Raw genomic sequence first — 17722 nt, forward strand, 5'->3', positions numbered from 1 at the left:
TAAGACCTTGTTATACCATCTACCACTTTTAACATCACCCCGCCTATAACGTCAGTTTTTTGAAAGTCCTGTCAACATAACTGCCAAAAATTTTTACTCGTGATTAAAATCACCCCATCACTTATGGAGTCATTTTTATTTGGCGTGACGTCATACCAAGATCTGACTGTATAAGATTTAACCTGTTTCACGATGTTTCTTTCGCATGAGCACAAATTATAATAGAACAAAAAAGGGCAATGACCCAACACATATTACAAATTAATACATGTCTCAAAGCACAATTACACTCGTGAACATGAACTATGAATGAAACCACAATATGTTCTGAAGTTTGTTAGACATCAGACAAGTTTAACTATATGCATGCTTGACAGTGACAGCAACATATTTTCCACAAAATGGTTTCCATCATTCTTCGCACTGCTGTCAGGTGCCTTATACCGTCTCTTGCACAGTTGAAAGGCACATTTCTTTCGTTTTTCGGAGTGTAGGAGAATTTAAGGGCATTTGTTGCACAAAGCACCAGAAATTTTAGGCGTAAAACTGCAGCTTTAGGATTCCTTGAAAAGTACACAAGCATTGAGTGTGACAATGCCAAGGACGTTATAAAATACGTGAACAGGCCATCTGCGAGTTCAGCATCTTGTAATGTATTTCCTCAGCATCTCGTCTGCTACTTCTATGCCACATTTAATGTAATGCTCTTGTAATAAGTGGCAGTGTTCAGCTTCTTTTTTGCACTGTCATCTGTGGACATACTCATGTGCAAGGTGCTAAGAATTACAACATTCCTTTTGCTCTTGCACCTATATATTGCGAGTGCTTGTTTACATTTCTCAGCAACAGGACACATATTGTGGCGTTGAGTTATAACGTGAAAAATTGTGGTTCTCTTCACAGAAAGTTCATCTGCAAGTTTCACAGAAGTAAAATAATTGTCAGTTGTGACGGTGCGCCAGACTTTAGCTTTGGTTGCAGTAATACCACTCTCCCAAAATTGTGTATCCATTGGTCTATCTTTGAAATTCACGACATAAATTTGCATCGTTACGGAAACAATTCCTCATCAACGGTTGTTTCCAACACTTGTTTCACAAATCTACAGAGATATATTTACTTTAAAATCTATAATTTTTTATGGGGTCAAAATAACTCCCCTGTTGGCTGTTTTAGGTGTATTTCTACGATTTATTTTAATAATTAACATAGAAATATAAAAATGTCACAGTATTCTCTGAAGTATTTTGAGAAAAGTCAAACTATCAGCTTCAACGTTTTATTCTGTGCTGAGTTAACGCAGAGGAAATTGGAGAAAAGGTTAAAATGACCCAAATCGTGTTAAATCAAAAAACCAGTTTAAACCGAAAAAAGGTTTTTTAGCAACCCTGCTTCTACTCAAAGCTGTTAGCCTCGCATAACCCAGATGAAGGGTCCTGATGCACTTGCTGAATGGGGTGGAAAGATCAGTGCGTGTAACGAGCCATCACAACAAAATAAAGTTTTGCTGTTTTAATTACGTATAATTATCATTTTATTGTTAATTATTAGCTATGTGACTATTAAATAATTATAATTACCGATTGATTAATAAGCACCAGGAGCAAAGAATTTTAGTAAAACAATGATAATTCATTAAAATAGGCTTCATTAAAACTGGCTAAATTACTTTTACTGTTGAGTAAACTAAATTATGTATTTGATATTGTAATGCAATCATTTTGCATTAGATGCTAAATGGATTTTTTAAATTCCATTAACTATTCCTGTTGCCACTTATTTCTTTATACAGTTGACACACAACTTATTAGAATCACAGATAATTTTATCATTTAGATATTGCAATCAGTTTTACAAAGAACAGAATGGAGCAATATCATAGCATAGGAAAAAATTTGTTTACAGTAATCAGGACTTTGTTATCAATTTATGTTATCAATTTCTTTTCTGCCGAAGTTTTTTTTTGCGCATTTTGAGGTAAATGTTCAACTGAAGTTATTTTTTTCCCTATCGAGTTATTATCAGGCTGCAAGACTATATGAGGCTAAAAGCACTTTCTCCCCTCCCCTTTTTAATATTGCTGTACTTAATATCATAAATTATTCTATAGTTGTGATCCATGTACACGTGGAGCTGCTTTTTTAAGTAGCCTTCCTGTTGTGAAGACAAATATGAAAAAAAGCTCTTTCAAGTTCTTGATCAGTTTCTTTCAGTTGGAACTTTCTCAAGCGATCTATGAAGCTTACAGTATCATATATTGAAAAACATTGTATTACGTGATACACATTAGCCATTTGAACGCCTAGAAAATGACTAACTTTAACTCAAAGAGGGAAAAAAGTAATTTTAAAATAGAATTAAAAAGGAAAATGATCAAAAATTCTGCAACCAATTATGAGGGAAAGAAAAACAATTGTCCCGTTTTACCAATACCCGTTTACCATACAGCCTGTTCAACTAGACAGGATGCATGGTCACCATACTTGCAAACAGAACTTTCTGATAACACTGACTGAATAACTGTATTCAAAGAAACCCAGAATTCTGATGTGATCACATTAAGTGACATGGACTGTATATTATATACATACATGTGTGAATTTATTTTTTCTCTCATTATCTGAATGACAAATATAACTATTATTTTCTGGGACTCGCACGCTAGCCTAGCCCCATTTGTGTCTGTTTTAACAATGAATAAAAAATTCCCGAAATTGATTGGATTGATGAAAATTATTGAGTTAGAAACCAATAAGTTCATGATCGTTGATTGATTCATTAAAAAATGAGCTTTGACATGGAAAAATCCTGAAATGAAACATTTACAATTATTTTTCGGGCTTTTACCAACTCAGCCTTGGTAAAACCTCAGGCTTTTAATGTAACATACATAGCATGACATTCAGAAATATTATATAGATAAAAAAAAAAAAAGAAACCATACCCATAGTAACTATTACTTCAATAAATTTCAAAATTGATGATCAAGAAATGTGTAAATTAGATTTAGAAAAGAAAGTATGAAAAAGAAAAGTACTTACCAGCTCGTAACCATCGAAATCTGGGTTCACTAAATTTATCCCACATGGAAACAATTATAGATGCTGTGCCAAGAACAAATGTAAGAGCAAAGTAAAAGACTTTTGGTTGATATTCACAATAAAATCCATAATAAAGCCATGGTACGAATGATCCTATTATCAAAACAGCAATACCACAATAATCCAATCTGCAGAGGTGAAAAAGAAAACCATACTTTATCGTTTGAATTCAACTATAAACATAATTTACTCACTCCATATACATACATACATAAACACATATACACACACATATTTATTTATGACAAACTATACTAGCATTTATTAAGTGTAAGCTACATTTTAAAAATAATTTAGTAGTATAAAGAATCCAAATAAGAAGATTTACGTGTATCGCAAGAACAAAGATGTCATAGGGTCGAGAGCATTTTACTAGCTTTTAACTACTGCTCTCTTCCCTGTCCCAGCTTTCTTCATCACATTTTGAATTAACTGTTCGACCGTGTTCATTCAAACTTTTTTCTTTCTCTGCATTTTTTTTTCAAATATTCTAAAATATGTAATTTAATTGTAAATTCTGATTTGTATAGTATTATCGTAATTGACTGGGGACAAATAAATTATGTTATGTCATATATATCATTTGGATTTTTATTTTTTTCCCCACCAACACATAAAATAAGTAATATGTTTAAATTCAAGTCCTCAGTCCTGAAAGTAACTTTGAATTGTTTTACGTTTATTTTTACTGTAGTACTGCCTAAAATCATTTTCTGCCGACAGATGAGTATCAATGAATTATCAAATGTTTACATCTAGAACTTATTTTGAAATGTCTGAGCATTTCATTTAGCCAGGCGGATGTTTTTTTAAAGTGCTGTCTCCCACAGGCGATGCAGGGTCTGAGAAAAAAACAAAAGAATTTAATGTGATGACATACTTGCTGAATAATTTTCCAATATGCTCAGAGTGACAACTAACAGTATGAAAAGTACAAGACATTCCAAGGCAGATAATGGCACTCATAAAAAATGTAGCAAATACAGCTTTTTCCTCAAAATGTACCATATGGGATGGCTGAGATAAAAAATAAACTGCTATTCCCACAAACAGCAGGCAACCTAAAAAAAAAAAAAAAAAAAAAAACACCACAAATTCAATTATATATATATTACTTAAGTAAATATGAAAAGTTTCCCACATTCAAATCTTCGTTTTAAAATAGAAGAAAAATTCAATCTTTCAGTGCATTAAAATTTTCTTTCCACTAAATGAGATGAGTGTGTTTATAAAAATATGTATCAATACATATTTAAATTTTACCCTAGAGAAATTAATCAAGAATGGAATCCTGGGTTTAATCAACACCCCTATAAATGAAAAAGTTTCCACACTGCTGATGTCACTTTCTAAGGTTGTTACATGACATTTAAAAATTCATTTTTCATTACATTCTTTTTTAATTTATCGTTCCTCATGAGCACCAAGAGACAGAGAGGCTTCCTTTATTTTAATTTATTAAAGAATAAGATTGATCATGATCAATGGCTTGCTTCTATAATCAAGGAAGAATATCAGTGCCAAAAGTATTTTTTTTAGATTTATTTTTATCATCATTACCAGTGAAAATTATGACATTTACAATGTATAAAACAAAAGAATTTGTATCTGTTTTGAGCAGTTGACATTGTAGGATTTTATATAATTTGCAGAATAAGCTATTATAGGATTATACAGTATATTCGTAAGTTTTGTCTGAATCTATTCAAGGCAAAAGTATAATCACACAGCATAGAATAATTGTTTTAAAAATACAGTGAAAAGCCTTGATATATAACAATCTGTGAACAAAAAAATTGTTGTAGAGGGATTATAGTTACATCAAGAGGCAGCAGTTTAACTAGAGTATACAAATTTCCAAACAAGACTTCAAAAAACATATGGTTGTAGAGAAATTTATGGTTATATCGAGTATCGTTGTAGCAAGGTTTCACTAGTGTTAATTTTTCACAACAATTATTTTGATTTTAAAGCACATTTTATATAAAATTTGGATAAGTTTCAGAGAAAGAAAAGTCACTTAGCAACATTAATGAATATTGTATTCACTTTTTGGCTTTCATCAACTTATTTATCAACTTATACTCACCAATTATTATCTTTATGCCCTTAAAGGTTTCTAATCTAATAATTGGGAGAACTTATTTCATATGGATGAATTAGTGTTTAGTAATGAGAAAACTGAAAAATATTATATTTTTCACTATATTTTCTTACAGGTTTTTGTTCACTCCAGTATTCTAATGATAGACTTGGCTTCATATCAGAAAGGCATATGTTTTGAGTATGGGAAGAAACAGCTTGGTACAGCTTAAAACAGGTCCTAACACCTTGGTCGCAATGTTGCGAATGCCAATATGACCTCCCCGTTTGTCTGCATCATGTGATGCTACCTCGTTCAAAAGTCTGTCACTTGCATAAAAAGGTCTTCAAATGAGTCCTAGAGGCAGTCCTATCTTCAGCAATCAATAGCAGCTTATCAAGTGAAAATAAAGGTACAATACACGAAAACAATCTCTGAGGCTGTTTTAAAGAGCAATGGCGGAGGAGTAGTAATTTCATGCTCTCTGGTGGCAAGAATATTTATGTAATTCTTTTGCAAGATTAATCATTTGCATACCTACATAACAAAACTGCCTGCACATTAACGTGGTGTGAGACTACTTGTTACTGGTGTTATTTTTGGACGAGGATTTTATTTCTACATCTACAGTTAAAAGCTTCAACACCTAACTAGAATAGCCTAAAAAAGAATTTTTTTGCCTTTAGATATGGTGTTAGTGTGAAAAAAAATTAAAAGACAAACATAACAGAAAAGAACTATTTGTTCATATTATCAATACAAAAAAATGTCAATGATATTTGATGACTAACATTTAAATGTTGCATGTTTTTTCATTCAAAACTATATAGGTAAGTGTTTATTTCCATTTCAAGTCAATAATATAAATTGTCTCAATTATTCTGAAATGTATGATAAATGTAGAAGAATTTCTAATTTTCAAAATTCCTCTTATGAGCATATCACACCATTCCAGTCAACGAAACCGGACAGTCTATTATTACACCAAAACTGCTATCATTACTCCTTTTGCACTGTTCATTCATGAATTTTAGTCTATGCAACGCTTCCCAGTCATTTCAACATTTCATCAATAAAATTCTCAGTGATGTTCCAAACTATTTTGCCTACTTTGATGACAATCATTTTTTCAGTCGATGAAGATTCACATGTATCCCATCTCTCAGACAAATTTTTTGACAGCTAGACCAATATGATATAAAGCTCGATATATATCCAAGTGCGAATTTGGGGATGTTGGAACTCTTGTTCCTTTGCGATAAGGTTTCAGCAGCCGGCATTGGACCACTACCCGAAAAAGTTATCTAAGGCTGAAAACATACCAAGAAGGAGAGCAAAGCAACGAGGGGAGAAGAGATCTGAGCAGTGAAATCAAACACATGGATCCCAATGCGCCCGCATATAGTGGCGCACACTGCAGCAAGGCAGGAACTCCACAATAAACTATAATAGTGAAGGAAGAGATTTGTTTTCGCTGCTCTGCTAACTTGCATGTAGTTTCAAGATGGCCATCAAAGGGCTTGTTTTTGCTGTTAAAAACTGCTAGCGAGGTCAAAAATGTCACCAGAATCAACCATTTTTCGATGATATCCAATAATTAATCCGATCCACGCACTACATTGTAAAAATCAAGCTGTATATAGGGAAGGAAGAGGAAACATGGGTAGATAAATTTATTCTTGAAGAAACCTCGTATTCTTGACTCCCAGGGACATAAATTGTTTAGAATGAAATTTATCAAACTTTCAAATAAATCTTGGAAGTTCATGCTATACGAATGAATTTAATAATTTTTATTTCTGACACTTCTTAATTGGATGAAAAATGAACGAGATTTATGGCTTTTTTTTTCTACTGAAAAGCCTACTATGATAGACTGATAACATTTTTTCAATGAAACAGTGGAGATTCAGTTGATCAGCAATGTCATTCATCTATTTATGAAAACCAGATAGCAAAGCTAGAAAATTCTGAATATTCCATGAAAATTAGACAGTAATTAATCTCATTAGGATTATTTCCTCACATTAAAATTCTGGTACCATTACCAATGTATTATCAAAAGATGTTCATCATTAAACTGTGGCAAGTTGGATTTGACCTTATTCACATTTGCCTCATCTACATCCTCGAATCAAATAAAAAAATTTTTTTTTTCATTTTAAACATGGCATATGCTTGTGATTTTAATCTTAAAAATAAACTTGAAAATTAAACTCCAGGTAAACATTTTGCAGGTTGCAATTTCTTAAACTTTTCAAAATTGTGTTTAGCAAGATCAAGTAACACAAGAGATACCTTTAATGCACTCAGATTTTTTTACTATGGCAATCCCTACATAATGGGAGAGCGAGGGGAAATGAGGGTTCTAGCACTGGGACTGTTCTTAAAAACCTTTGTATGAATAGCGGAAAGTGACATCCTCATATAGAGACTTTGCTCGCAACACTGCATAAATTAAATATACTGAAAATATTTGAATTTTAGAATTACGGCTTTTGTTCATTATTAATTAAATGTACCTTGGAAATAGAAAAGAAAAAAAAATTGAAATTTGAATCAAACCTTAAAATATTTTTACTTTGAAATTTTGTGTAGCAAAATAAACTAATACAGTCAGACTCACTTATAATGAAAACTGATATTACGAATAGGGATGGGACGAATACAGTAATTTGGCCAAATAACCGAATATTCTGCAGCCAAATATCTATTTTTCCCGAAGTTCATATAACAATTATAAATAAATAAAAAAATATTCTTAATTGAAAATAAAATCATTTATAATTTTAAATGATATTGAATTTTAATTATGCAATTTATTATTTAGATAAATATGAAAAAAAACTGGTAACTGAACAATTTTTATTGCCATGATCAGGGCTCCCACTCAAAAAATTAGAAAAAGTAGGATGGGGTACCCCCCTAGACAATATAATCGTAGCATAATTTAAAAAAACCGGTAAATTTTTTTCATAGCACACTATTTCAATATCCTGTAAGATTGACCCTAGCTGAAGGAAAATGACAAATGACTTGGTAACAAAAACTTTTTGGCCAAAATAAGGTACTAGCAACCACATAATTTTTTTGTCTCACCTCACAATATATATTACATTCTTTTTTGGAGTCTTCTACAGTCTAGTCTGTCAACTCTCTTTGACAATGAACACAGCAAATTATGAAGACATTTAAGTTATTTAAGAATGACGTTGTTTCAAGACCACTTGCAAGAGTACAATGCAAAATGTGTAAATTACAAGGTCCAATATAAATAAGTCAAGGTGGACCAGAGTGTTACTGCATTGTCCATTCCTTTTTTAAAAGGATTTGTTTAAATTTTAGTGATCAATGCCAGTGTAATCATTTTTGGCAAATAAGCACTTTCATTTCTAGCTCTTTGCTGAGCATTGTAAATATTGTTTATGCCTCTGCATGCCCTAAAAATACAGAAGACAATTGAATGTTATTGGGTATCAGAGTCACAAAATCTAGAATAGGCCCATGTACCCAACTGCTTTGTTATGCAAGCCGTTGTGTCACCTATACCCAGAACGTGCACCATAATTTTAAATGATAAATGTTAGATATATCGATGATTCCCTCCTCAATTAAAATCAATTATATGAATTTTGTTGATAGGTTTTGGTAAAAATAAAAAGTATGACAAAACTAGAAAATAAGACAAAACAGAAAGTAGGACACTTTATTGCAATAGGATTCTATTTTCAGTTTCATGTTTTCCCGATTGTAGAAATTCGTCCTGCCCATATCCTTTTTCACTGAGGGGATATGCACCACACAATGAAATATAATCAGTGAATTTTTAATTTAAGGAAAAATTTGAATTTTTTAAAATTAGTTTGATGCACTCGGATTTACACAAATATTTGGCCGAATACCTAAGTATTATTCGAACAAACTTAATATTTGGCAAAAGAGCAGAATAGACAAATATACTGAATAGCAGCCGAATATTTGTCCCATCTCTATATATGTAATTACAAATTTTCCCATATAATGAAGTTTTTTCATTTCCTGTGAATTTCTTATTGGTTTATCTATTTGTATCAAGATACAGATATAACAAAGTTTGGGTAGAACAAGTATTTTAGCCATTTTTTCCTGACTTGGTTATAAATGGGTTCAACAGTATCAAATAAACTAACTTGAAAACTGAATTCTTTAAATAACTAACCCAACAGATGTGTCCAAATATTGCCAGTTTCTGTATGTATGCGAAAAATTGATCTGAAGCAAGCACTAAATGAACGAAGAGGTGGTCTATGACCTCTATGAATGAAGTCATTGTCTTGAAGCCACACAGGCAGGGAGTTGAAATGACAAACCTATAAGGAAAAAAAAACGAAGTGATATGAACAAATAAGATACCAAAAATTTCTTTTCACTAAATGCTTTCGGTGAAAGTCCTGAAACGTACATATATACAGTGAAACCTGTATAAGGGCGATATTCACCGGCATAGTTTATCGTCCTAATTTTTGGACAGGAGATTGACATGGAGTGGCTCCCAACTTCAAGGTGTGGATGCAAGCCGATCTCCCCATTTAAAAGTCTTGCCACAGAGAGCAACATGCCTACAATGGTAAAATCTTCAATCATTACACTTCACCCAGTTAGAACAATAGATTGCAGCACTATAGTAAGCATTACACAGAAACAAACCTCACGTTAGGTTCGTAACACGATACACATATTCTAGCATGTACCCATTTGTTAGACGTCCCGCAGAGGAATATGGATGAGGTGCGTGGGTTAATAATAGTCTATTTAATGATTAATGCTTTGATTAATACCTTTATAAAATGGAAGTCTGTCTAAAATGGAATATTATTTCAGGTCTTGACATTCCATTTTGTACAGGTTTGCAAATAGTGTTATCCATCACACTAAAATAGAAATTAAATGAAAACTTGAATAAAATATAGACTACATAACACATACAGTTCTAGCCTATTGATATTCATAGCCTCGGGGAGCAAAGTGTTGCCAAAAATACAGAATATTTAGATACGCGTGAAAAGTCTATACAGATTTCATATTCAGGCTCACATGAATGACATTTGCAGACTTTTCCAGTCAAATTAAAAAAAAACCCATTTCAGGCACCAATTTTTAAATTTAAAAACTAATGGTTAGTTTTTGAACCAAATAAATTTTAATATGAACCAATTTTTTTTTTTTTTTTTACAAATCCTTGCACCCCTTGACACATCCTTTTATTCAAAATCAATAATTTCGTTTAAATTTCTTCGCTCAACATTGACTTTCTCAGTGTGATCAGAATTTTATCCTTTCTTCCTCTAAAATTCTTATCCAATATTGTGTTTCCTTTTTACTTACATGCAGCTGTTTTTCTTCTTAATGTTTGCTATCCTTAAAAACAAGATACTGATTACTTCTCAAATGGTAGTGTTTTTCAGTAATGTCTATGGGCCTCATTTGACCCCATCACGTGTTGTATAAAGAGCTATAAGCTCGCGAAAGTTTATCCTAGTTTATTGAAAAACTTGATTCAACCGATGCACATGTAACAGCGTGAGAACTATTCTGACATCTTAACTTTACACAGCTCCTTGAATCTTTAAGTTGTGAAAATACATATAGAAATTTTGGTCATTTAAAATGTATTTGAAAAGATATTTTAATTTCATTGTAATTTTGTCAACAAACTCAGTGAATTGGTACTTGCACAATTTGTAGACAACGGCGAGAGGAAAAATTTATGGAAAGAAATACTCTGCACTGAATTATAATTAATAAGTGAAAGAGAAATTGATTTTCCAATAGAAGAATTTAGAAAATTTTTGTCATGCTCTTACTTATCTTTACACCTTCAAATATTTTTTTCACAATCCAAATTTTTCATGTAACTTCTGTTCAGAATGCTAGTCTTTTATACGAATGTTATCGGAGATATGTCTGTTTCAAACTGTACATAAGTTTACATATCGATTTCTTGATGTTTAGGAATAATTATCCCTCTGCGAGTTAGTGTGAATAAATAATCAAGAAGTCTGTTTTATTAAAAATTTGATTTTTACATTTTAACAATTAAGCAGTCAAACAGTTAAATCTGCAAGTACTTGATACAGTTAAAAATAATCCAAATACATGGTAGAGTAAGGTATATGCAGGCCTTTGGAAAAGCTCTTGGGCCTCCCCTTGTGCTAAAAGCTAATGGTGCAATTCGCCCTGTCCGAGATTATAGACTGAATGTGTAAACAGTCCTTGACCATTATCTGATATCTCATCTCCAGGACTTTTCCCCCATGCTCTCCATGGCACGAACAACTTTTCAAAATTCCTCTTATGAGCATATCACACCATTCCAGTCAACGAAACCGGACAGTCTATTATTACACCAAAACTGCTATCATTACTCCTTTTGCACTGTTCATTCATGAATTTTAGTCTATGCAACGCTTCCCAGTCATTTCAACATTTCATCAATAAAATTCTCAGTGATGTTCCAAACTATTTTGCCTACTTTGATGACAATCATTTTTTCAGTCGATGAAGATTCACATGTATCCCATCTCTCAGACAAATTTTTTGACAGCTAGACCAATATGATATAAAGCTCGATATATATCCAAGTGCGAATTTGGGGATGTTGGAACTCTTGTTCCTTTGCGATAAGGTTTCAGCAGCCGGCATTGGACCACTACCCGAAAAAGTTATCTAAGGCTGAAAACATACCAAGAAGGAGAGCAAAGCAACGAGGGGAGAAGAGATCTGAGCAGTGAAATCAAACACATGGATCCCAATGCGCCCGCATATAGTGGCGCACACTGCAGCAAGGCAGGAACTCCACAATAAACTATAATAGTGAAGGAAGAGATTTGTTTTCGCTGCTCTGCTAACTTGCATGTAGTTTCAAGATGGCCATCAAAGGGCTTGTTTTTGCTGTTAAAAACTGCTAGCGAGGTCAAAAATGTCACCAGAATCAACCATTTTTCGATGATATCCAATAATTAATCCGATCCACGCACTACATTGTAAAAATCAAGCTGTATATAGGGAAGGAAGAGGGAAAAAAAAGATATCTATCAACTGTTTTCAAAATTCAAGACACTGTGGCTATGGGGGCGACATCATTTGAAAGAAAAGAGGGAGAGAGAAAATCAATTACGACAAAATGGCAGTTGGAAGTTTCAAAAGACTCGCTAGGAATAACGGAAAACAAGAACCAGCTCCACCTGGCTGCATTTTTTAACAGAAAGAATATTCTAGAACAACAACCCAGCAGGCAATGGCAACACAGAACACAGCGTGCCAGCGCTGGTGACTTATCGAAAAAAGTCGCCAAGTTGGCGTGTCCCTTATATAAAAATGATTTGGGATATGTCCCGTCAGACTTTGTGCACGTGCTTAACCAAGCAAAATGATTTATATTTTAAGTTTTAAGCTAATTTATCATGCACCGTGTATAGGAAAATGTATTTGAGTAGTCTTAATTAAAAATCACTTATGTTTCTGTGGAAAAATTGGCAAGTTTTATTTGTTTATTTTGTGTACCGTCAATATTTCTATACTGGAAGCGTACAGAATGTTTTTATGCTGGATTTTTGTGTCAATAATTACATTTCTTGTGTGAAAAAAATGAAAACAAATATTCATACAAATAAAGCTATTTGGGGGAGGGGAATTTCTACTTCTACACTCTCGCCTATGCTAATACAAATTATTTAAGAGGTAAGGGAGGGGGGAGGAAGTTAATAAACTTGATATTTTTCTCAATTTTTTACTCATAAATTTAGTAGAAAATATTTTTTCGGGAAGTGATCATGCTCAAGTGCAGCGGGAAAAGATGTAGGGAGGAAAGCGACCAAAATATGAGGAATATTTCCCTAGTTATATTTAAAAAGTGATATTCACACAACACTTATTTCTAAACTGTTGTCTGAACAATGGTTTTTATAATTATGAAGTTTTTGTAAATTTTAAAGCATTCTTTAATTAAAAAACCAAACTGATTGAGTTTCTATTCAATACTCTGCTATATCAAATGTCCCCCACTACGTGTGCTACGTTCCTTGCTCATAGCTATATTTTCATCTCGCTTCTCTTTCATCGCTTTGCTCGCTGCTTCCACTATGTTCTTATTCTTAGACATTGCTGAAGACCATAAAAAAAAAAAAAAAAAAGAGAAACTTTCTAGGACTTTTAAAGATGGTTCTTTCTACAAACAAGCCAGATTACCCAATCAACTGGCCAATGAATTTCCCCAAGTGCTACCAGCAGTGCCTTTTTTTGAAGATGCGAAAGCTTTTTCTTTTTCTTGAAGATATTAAAATTTTTTTTGTTTGATTGAACGTTTTATCAGGGTTCATACAAAATTTTCAAAATGAAAAGTAAGGAGTTTTTAAGGACTTTTTAAGGAGTTTCAAGCAGTTTTTAAGGAGTCATGGCAAACTTCATAACTTACAAGTTTTACAGCAAAAAAAAAAGGGGGCGGGGCACATATGCAAATTTATTTTGAATTTGCAAACAAACTTTCCCTCTTCTCAAAAATATAGATGTAGAAATGGTTCAAAAATTACAAGTTTCGATTTGTTACCCGACATCATAAGAATTCATAAAATAATCAATCCACGTACATGCTTTCTGTCATCACCAAAGTGTTCTAAAACCTTCAAGTGTTAGTCAAAAATATAACTCATAATAGCATCACATAAATTATAAAAATTCTAAAAGTGATATTCATTCCCCCTCCAATTATTCAAAATAAAAACCACAGCCAACAAAGATTTTTCTTACAAAATTATTTATATTTGCAGCAACTCTTCAGGGCTCATATAAAATTTTCAAAATGAAAAGTAAGGAGTTTTTAAGGTGTCATGGGGCCACGCCCCCTCCGAAAAAAAAATTGCACCACTAGACAATAAAAGAAGCCCACAGAAAAACAAAAGAAGCCCACATGTGAATTGATTTTCATTTAATTTCTTTTTCAATGTTTCCAAGACTTCAACTTTCAGAATAAAGGGTATGATGGGTAGCAATTTCAGCTGAAAAGAAAGAGATATGCCGTGACTGTACGCACGAGTAACAAGCGACAAAACACAAATTTGAACAGTAACAGAGCATGATGATCAAGATTAGGTATTGAGAAGTGTAGTAAGAAAGAAGAGAGAGAGTTGCGGTAGTATATAGTATTAAAATGATTTAAAGAAATCGGAAGTGATGCATTGAGTTTGCAATAAATTTTGTATTTATCTTGCTTGAGCTGTGGCCACTTCTGCCAGAGAGAGATACAAATACAACGCCACAACAGGCAAAATGTCCAACGAGGTGGCTAAGAAAAAGATGCCCATAAAAATATGGATGTCATATTTCAAAAATACAGCAACCCAATTAAAAATGCAATGATCTGCGGCATAATCACGGATCACTTATATGACGTGCGGCACAGCTCCAGAGCATTTGGATCTGCTAAGTATTTGAAGATCACTAGAGTGGCTCTGTAGGGGACTCAATAGGGAGAATGTTAGTTCAGGTGCCCACAAACTAGTGAAAAGTTTTACTCGTTTTTCGCGCACCGAGTAAGGCGCCATTAAGAATATTTCATATTTTTTATAAAGGGTGGTTGATGACGTAAGAATCATCCAACCCCCCCCCCCTCCACGTCATCAAGTCAGCAAATCGAAAATCCCCCATCCATGCTGACGTAATACTTGAATGACCCCTAACATAAAGATACCCGAAAGTTATTTTCAGAAGGTTAAGGTTAAAAGGTTAAAAAAAGTGGGTTCAGCTATAGCGGCTGATCGGCTGTCCTCCCCCCTCCCCTCCTGTAAAACCAGACGTGGCTCGGGCTGTCACTTTTAAAAGCCGGGTTTTACTAGCAGGTTTTCTATGCCACGCGCAACGTGAATCACCCAGCGCTACACGCCGTCTATTCATCAATATGAAAAGCAGTACGACCGTTTTCCTATAGAGCGCGATACGGCTCACAACAGCGCTTTACATCGGGCGTGATTGGCAGACTGCTTCTAGTGAGTTAAGCGTCGTGTGCCGCGCGTTTCAGCGATCTTCCCTTCATTTTCGTGTTGTGTCTCTTCCCTTTAAACCGGAGCATGCAGCCGATAGAGTAGATGACGCCAGGGTCATATACTATATAGCCATCCTGAGCCGATGCGCCACGCTTGGAAAACGCAAATGCGTAACGCCATTATGTAACTCATTTCTGCCGACACGAAATGATCCAGTTAGGTTCACGCGGCGCAAAAAGCCTACTCCTAGGAAAACCTGGCTTCAGGGATGAACGTTCGTTACGAGATCCCAGGAGAGATAAACCCATTCTCTCTCATGGAATCTTGTGTGTGGATAGAGCCTGTACCTCTTCTTTTTTTTTTTTTTTTTTTTGCCTTTTTATTTACGGCAACCAATCTGCGAAACAGATTCGCTTTCCCCATTGGACTTCAGTTTTTAGCATTTTAAGGCGCGGCGGCGAAAAGATACGCTTGTCGTCGTCCCTTACTCGAAATTTTTTTTCCTTTCTTTTTCAGTAGCGAGTTGTAATGTGAATAAAACACGTCAAAAAACTGCGGAAAGCAGTGACATTTTGCAGTTTCTCGGAATTTTCGTAGTGAGATATTGGCTGTAAGCAAATAGGAACAGTAGGAGAGAATTGTGGTAAAAAAGAAGACGATTGCGGCGAATGTAGGAAAATAGTAGGATAAATAGGAAAGCTGCGAGGTCTGCACTCAGTATACTGCGTAATATAGGAGGTTCGAGACATCGTTTCGCCACATAAGTAAAAACTTTCTCACCACTGGGCATGGGGGAATTTTCGGCTACTGGTTCAGCGGAGTGATGTCGTTCTACGGACCATCGATTTCCAACGCTGACCAGTTTGCGACATAGGCAGGAAAACACGTCAAAACTAGCGATTCCGTAAAAAATCGCATTTTTAGAAGCAAAAGCGTATAATCGTATTAATTTACTAAATACGACAAAATCGTAACGGTTGGCAGGTATGCACAACCATTGGATGTTCCAATCCCATCCCCTGCTTTCACATTTCCTATTATAAAGGGAGAGCGCGTTTTTTTTAATCTTTTCTTCCTCTTTATATTGGGGGGAAGCTTCCCCTTATTTTTTTAGGCAATGCTATTCATCACCATGGGGAACGCCTATTCTAAAAAAGATCATCCCTTCAGAGAAAAAAAAAAGACTTTTTCAGGCGTGGCTGCAAAAAGTAAGGAGTTATAAGGGCCCTTCCAGAGGGAAATGAAAAGTAAGGAGTTTTTAAGGAGTTTGTAAGGATGTGCGAACCCTGTTTATGAAAACATCAAAACTGAGTTTATCATGTTCTTTGCTGTACATTTAAAATAAAATATAGTGGACCCTCCTCCCTTAATGGACACTTTATTGATCCCAGTGGAATAGGGCTTTAATGTATTTTACTCCCAGTTAGCAGACAGTAAAATCAGGCAAACTAATTTATAAAGTTTTGGTCCTAATCAAAAATTTATCATATTCAACTAAGATTATGTTTAATCCCAAGCTTGTGTTTAACATAATTAATGGAACAACTATCTAGGATGGTGAATTTGAATGGTAATGTGTTTTTGCTTGTTAAGAGTGAAGCAGATTTTCCAACTTTGAGAACTATGCATAATCACTTGTAAAAGTGGTAAAAAATGATAAATGTAATAAAATTTAAATCACTTTCTTTATATCAAGACGATGGGTGAATATGCATAACCACCAGTATATCACTTTTACACACAGCAACATATACGTGTTAACATTAAAATAGTGACTAATGATGAATAAAATGAACCAATTGCTATCGATGCCAAATGTCAAATGTGAAAGTTGTATAAACGAGGTTCCCCGTATATCGTACCTCCCCAATGGCAGACACTCCTCTCAAAGTGGACAACATTTTTTGTCCCATGGATGTCCGTTATAGAGAGGTTCTATTGTAATAGTAAAAGTAATTACTAATTAGTGTTCTAAATAGAAATATTGAATTCAAGTTCAAAATGAATGCAGGAAAATATTTCTTGGCAATTCATGTTAAAAACTATGTTGTGAAAACTGAAACGACATGGAAATAGAATAGTTTTTCCTTTTGTGCGACTAATAACGAGATAGAAAATATAAAAGTTTTTGAAGTCTTACTCTAGTATTCAGAGTTTGTGCACGATTTATTCCAAAACATTGAGCAGGGTACAAACCAACAACTCGCAGTAAGAGAAAAGTTAAATCCCCAATTGATATTTGTGACTAAAATCACTGGTAGGAGAGTACTGCGGAGACCATGATCAAGTTGACAACTCGATAACAGATGACAGTACTGGTATCACCAGGAGAATAAAGAAAAAAATAAAAAGCTGTTTACCTTCTCTTGTTGACTACAAACTAACACATTGGGACACATGCAATTGTCAACGATGTAGTTACAACACGATCCATCTAAACGTTTGCTCTCATAATTTGTGTTTTCTGTTTTATCTTTCTATTAAAGTGTAACTGTTCACAGACTTGTATGCTTGATTTTGAG

General features: G+C 33.9%; 1 protein-coding gene across 5 annotated transcripts in view; it reads right to left on the minus strand.

The window, feature by feature from the left end:
- LOC149080061 (adiponectin receptor protein-like) overlaps positions 1–17722 on the minus strand; it is a 90138-nt gene that overhangs the window by 14134 nt on the left and 58282 nt on the right. For all 5 annotated transcript variants that reach the window (XM_089239004.1, XM_089239006.1, XM_089239007.1 and 2 more), the window contains 3 exons: positions 9383–9533; positions 3982–4162; positions 3042–3229 (listed from right to left, as the gene is read on the minus strand). In XM_089239004.1, the coding sequence (XP_089095130.1) occupies positions 3042–3229; positions 3982–4162; positions 9383–9533 (520 nt within the window). The remainder of the gene's footprint in view (positions 1–3041; positions 3230–3981; positions 4163–9382; positions 9534–17722) is intronic.

Source organism: Pholcus phalangioides, unplaced genomic scaffold, assembly GCF_987345545.1.
Source record: "Pholcus phalangioides strain wild (caught in Gottingen) unplaced genomic scaffold, Ppha-v1.0 ptg000011l_1, whole genome shotgun sequence".
Taxonomy (NCBI): domain Eukaryota; kingdom Metazoa; phylum Arthropoda; class Arachnida; order Araneae; family Pholcidae; genus Pholcus; species Pholcus phalangioides.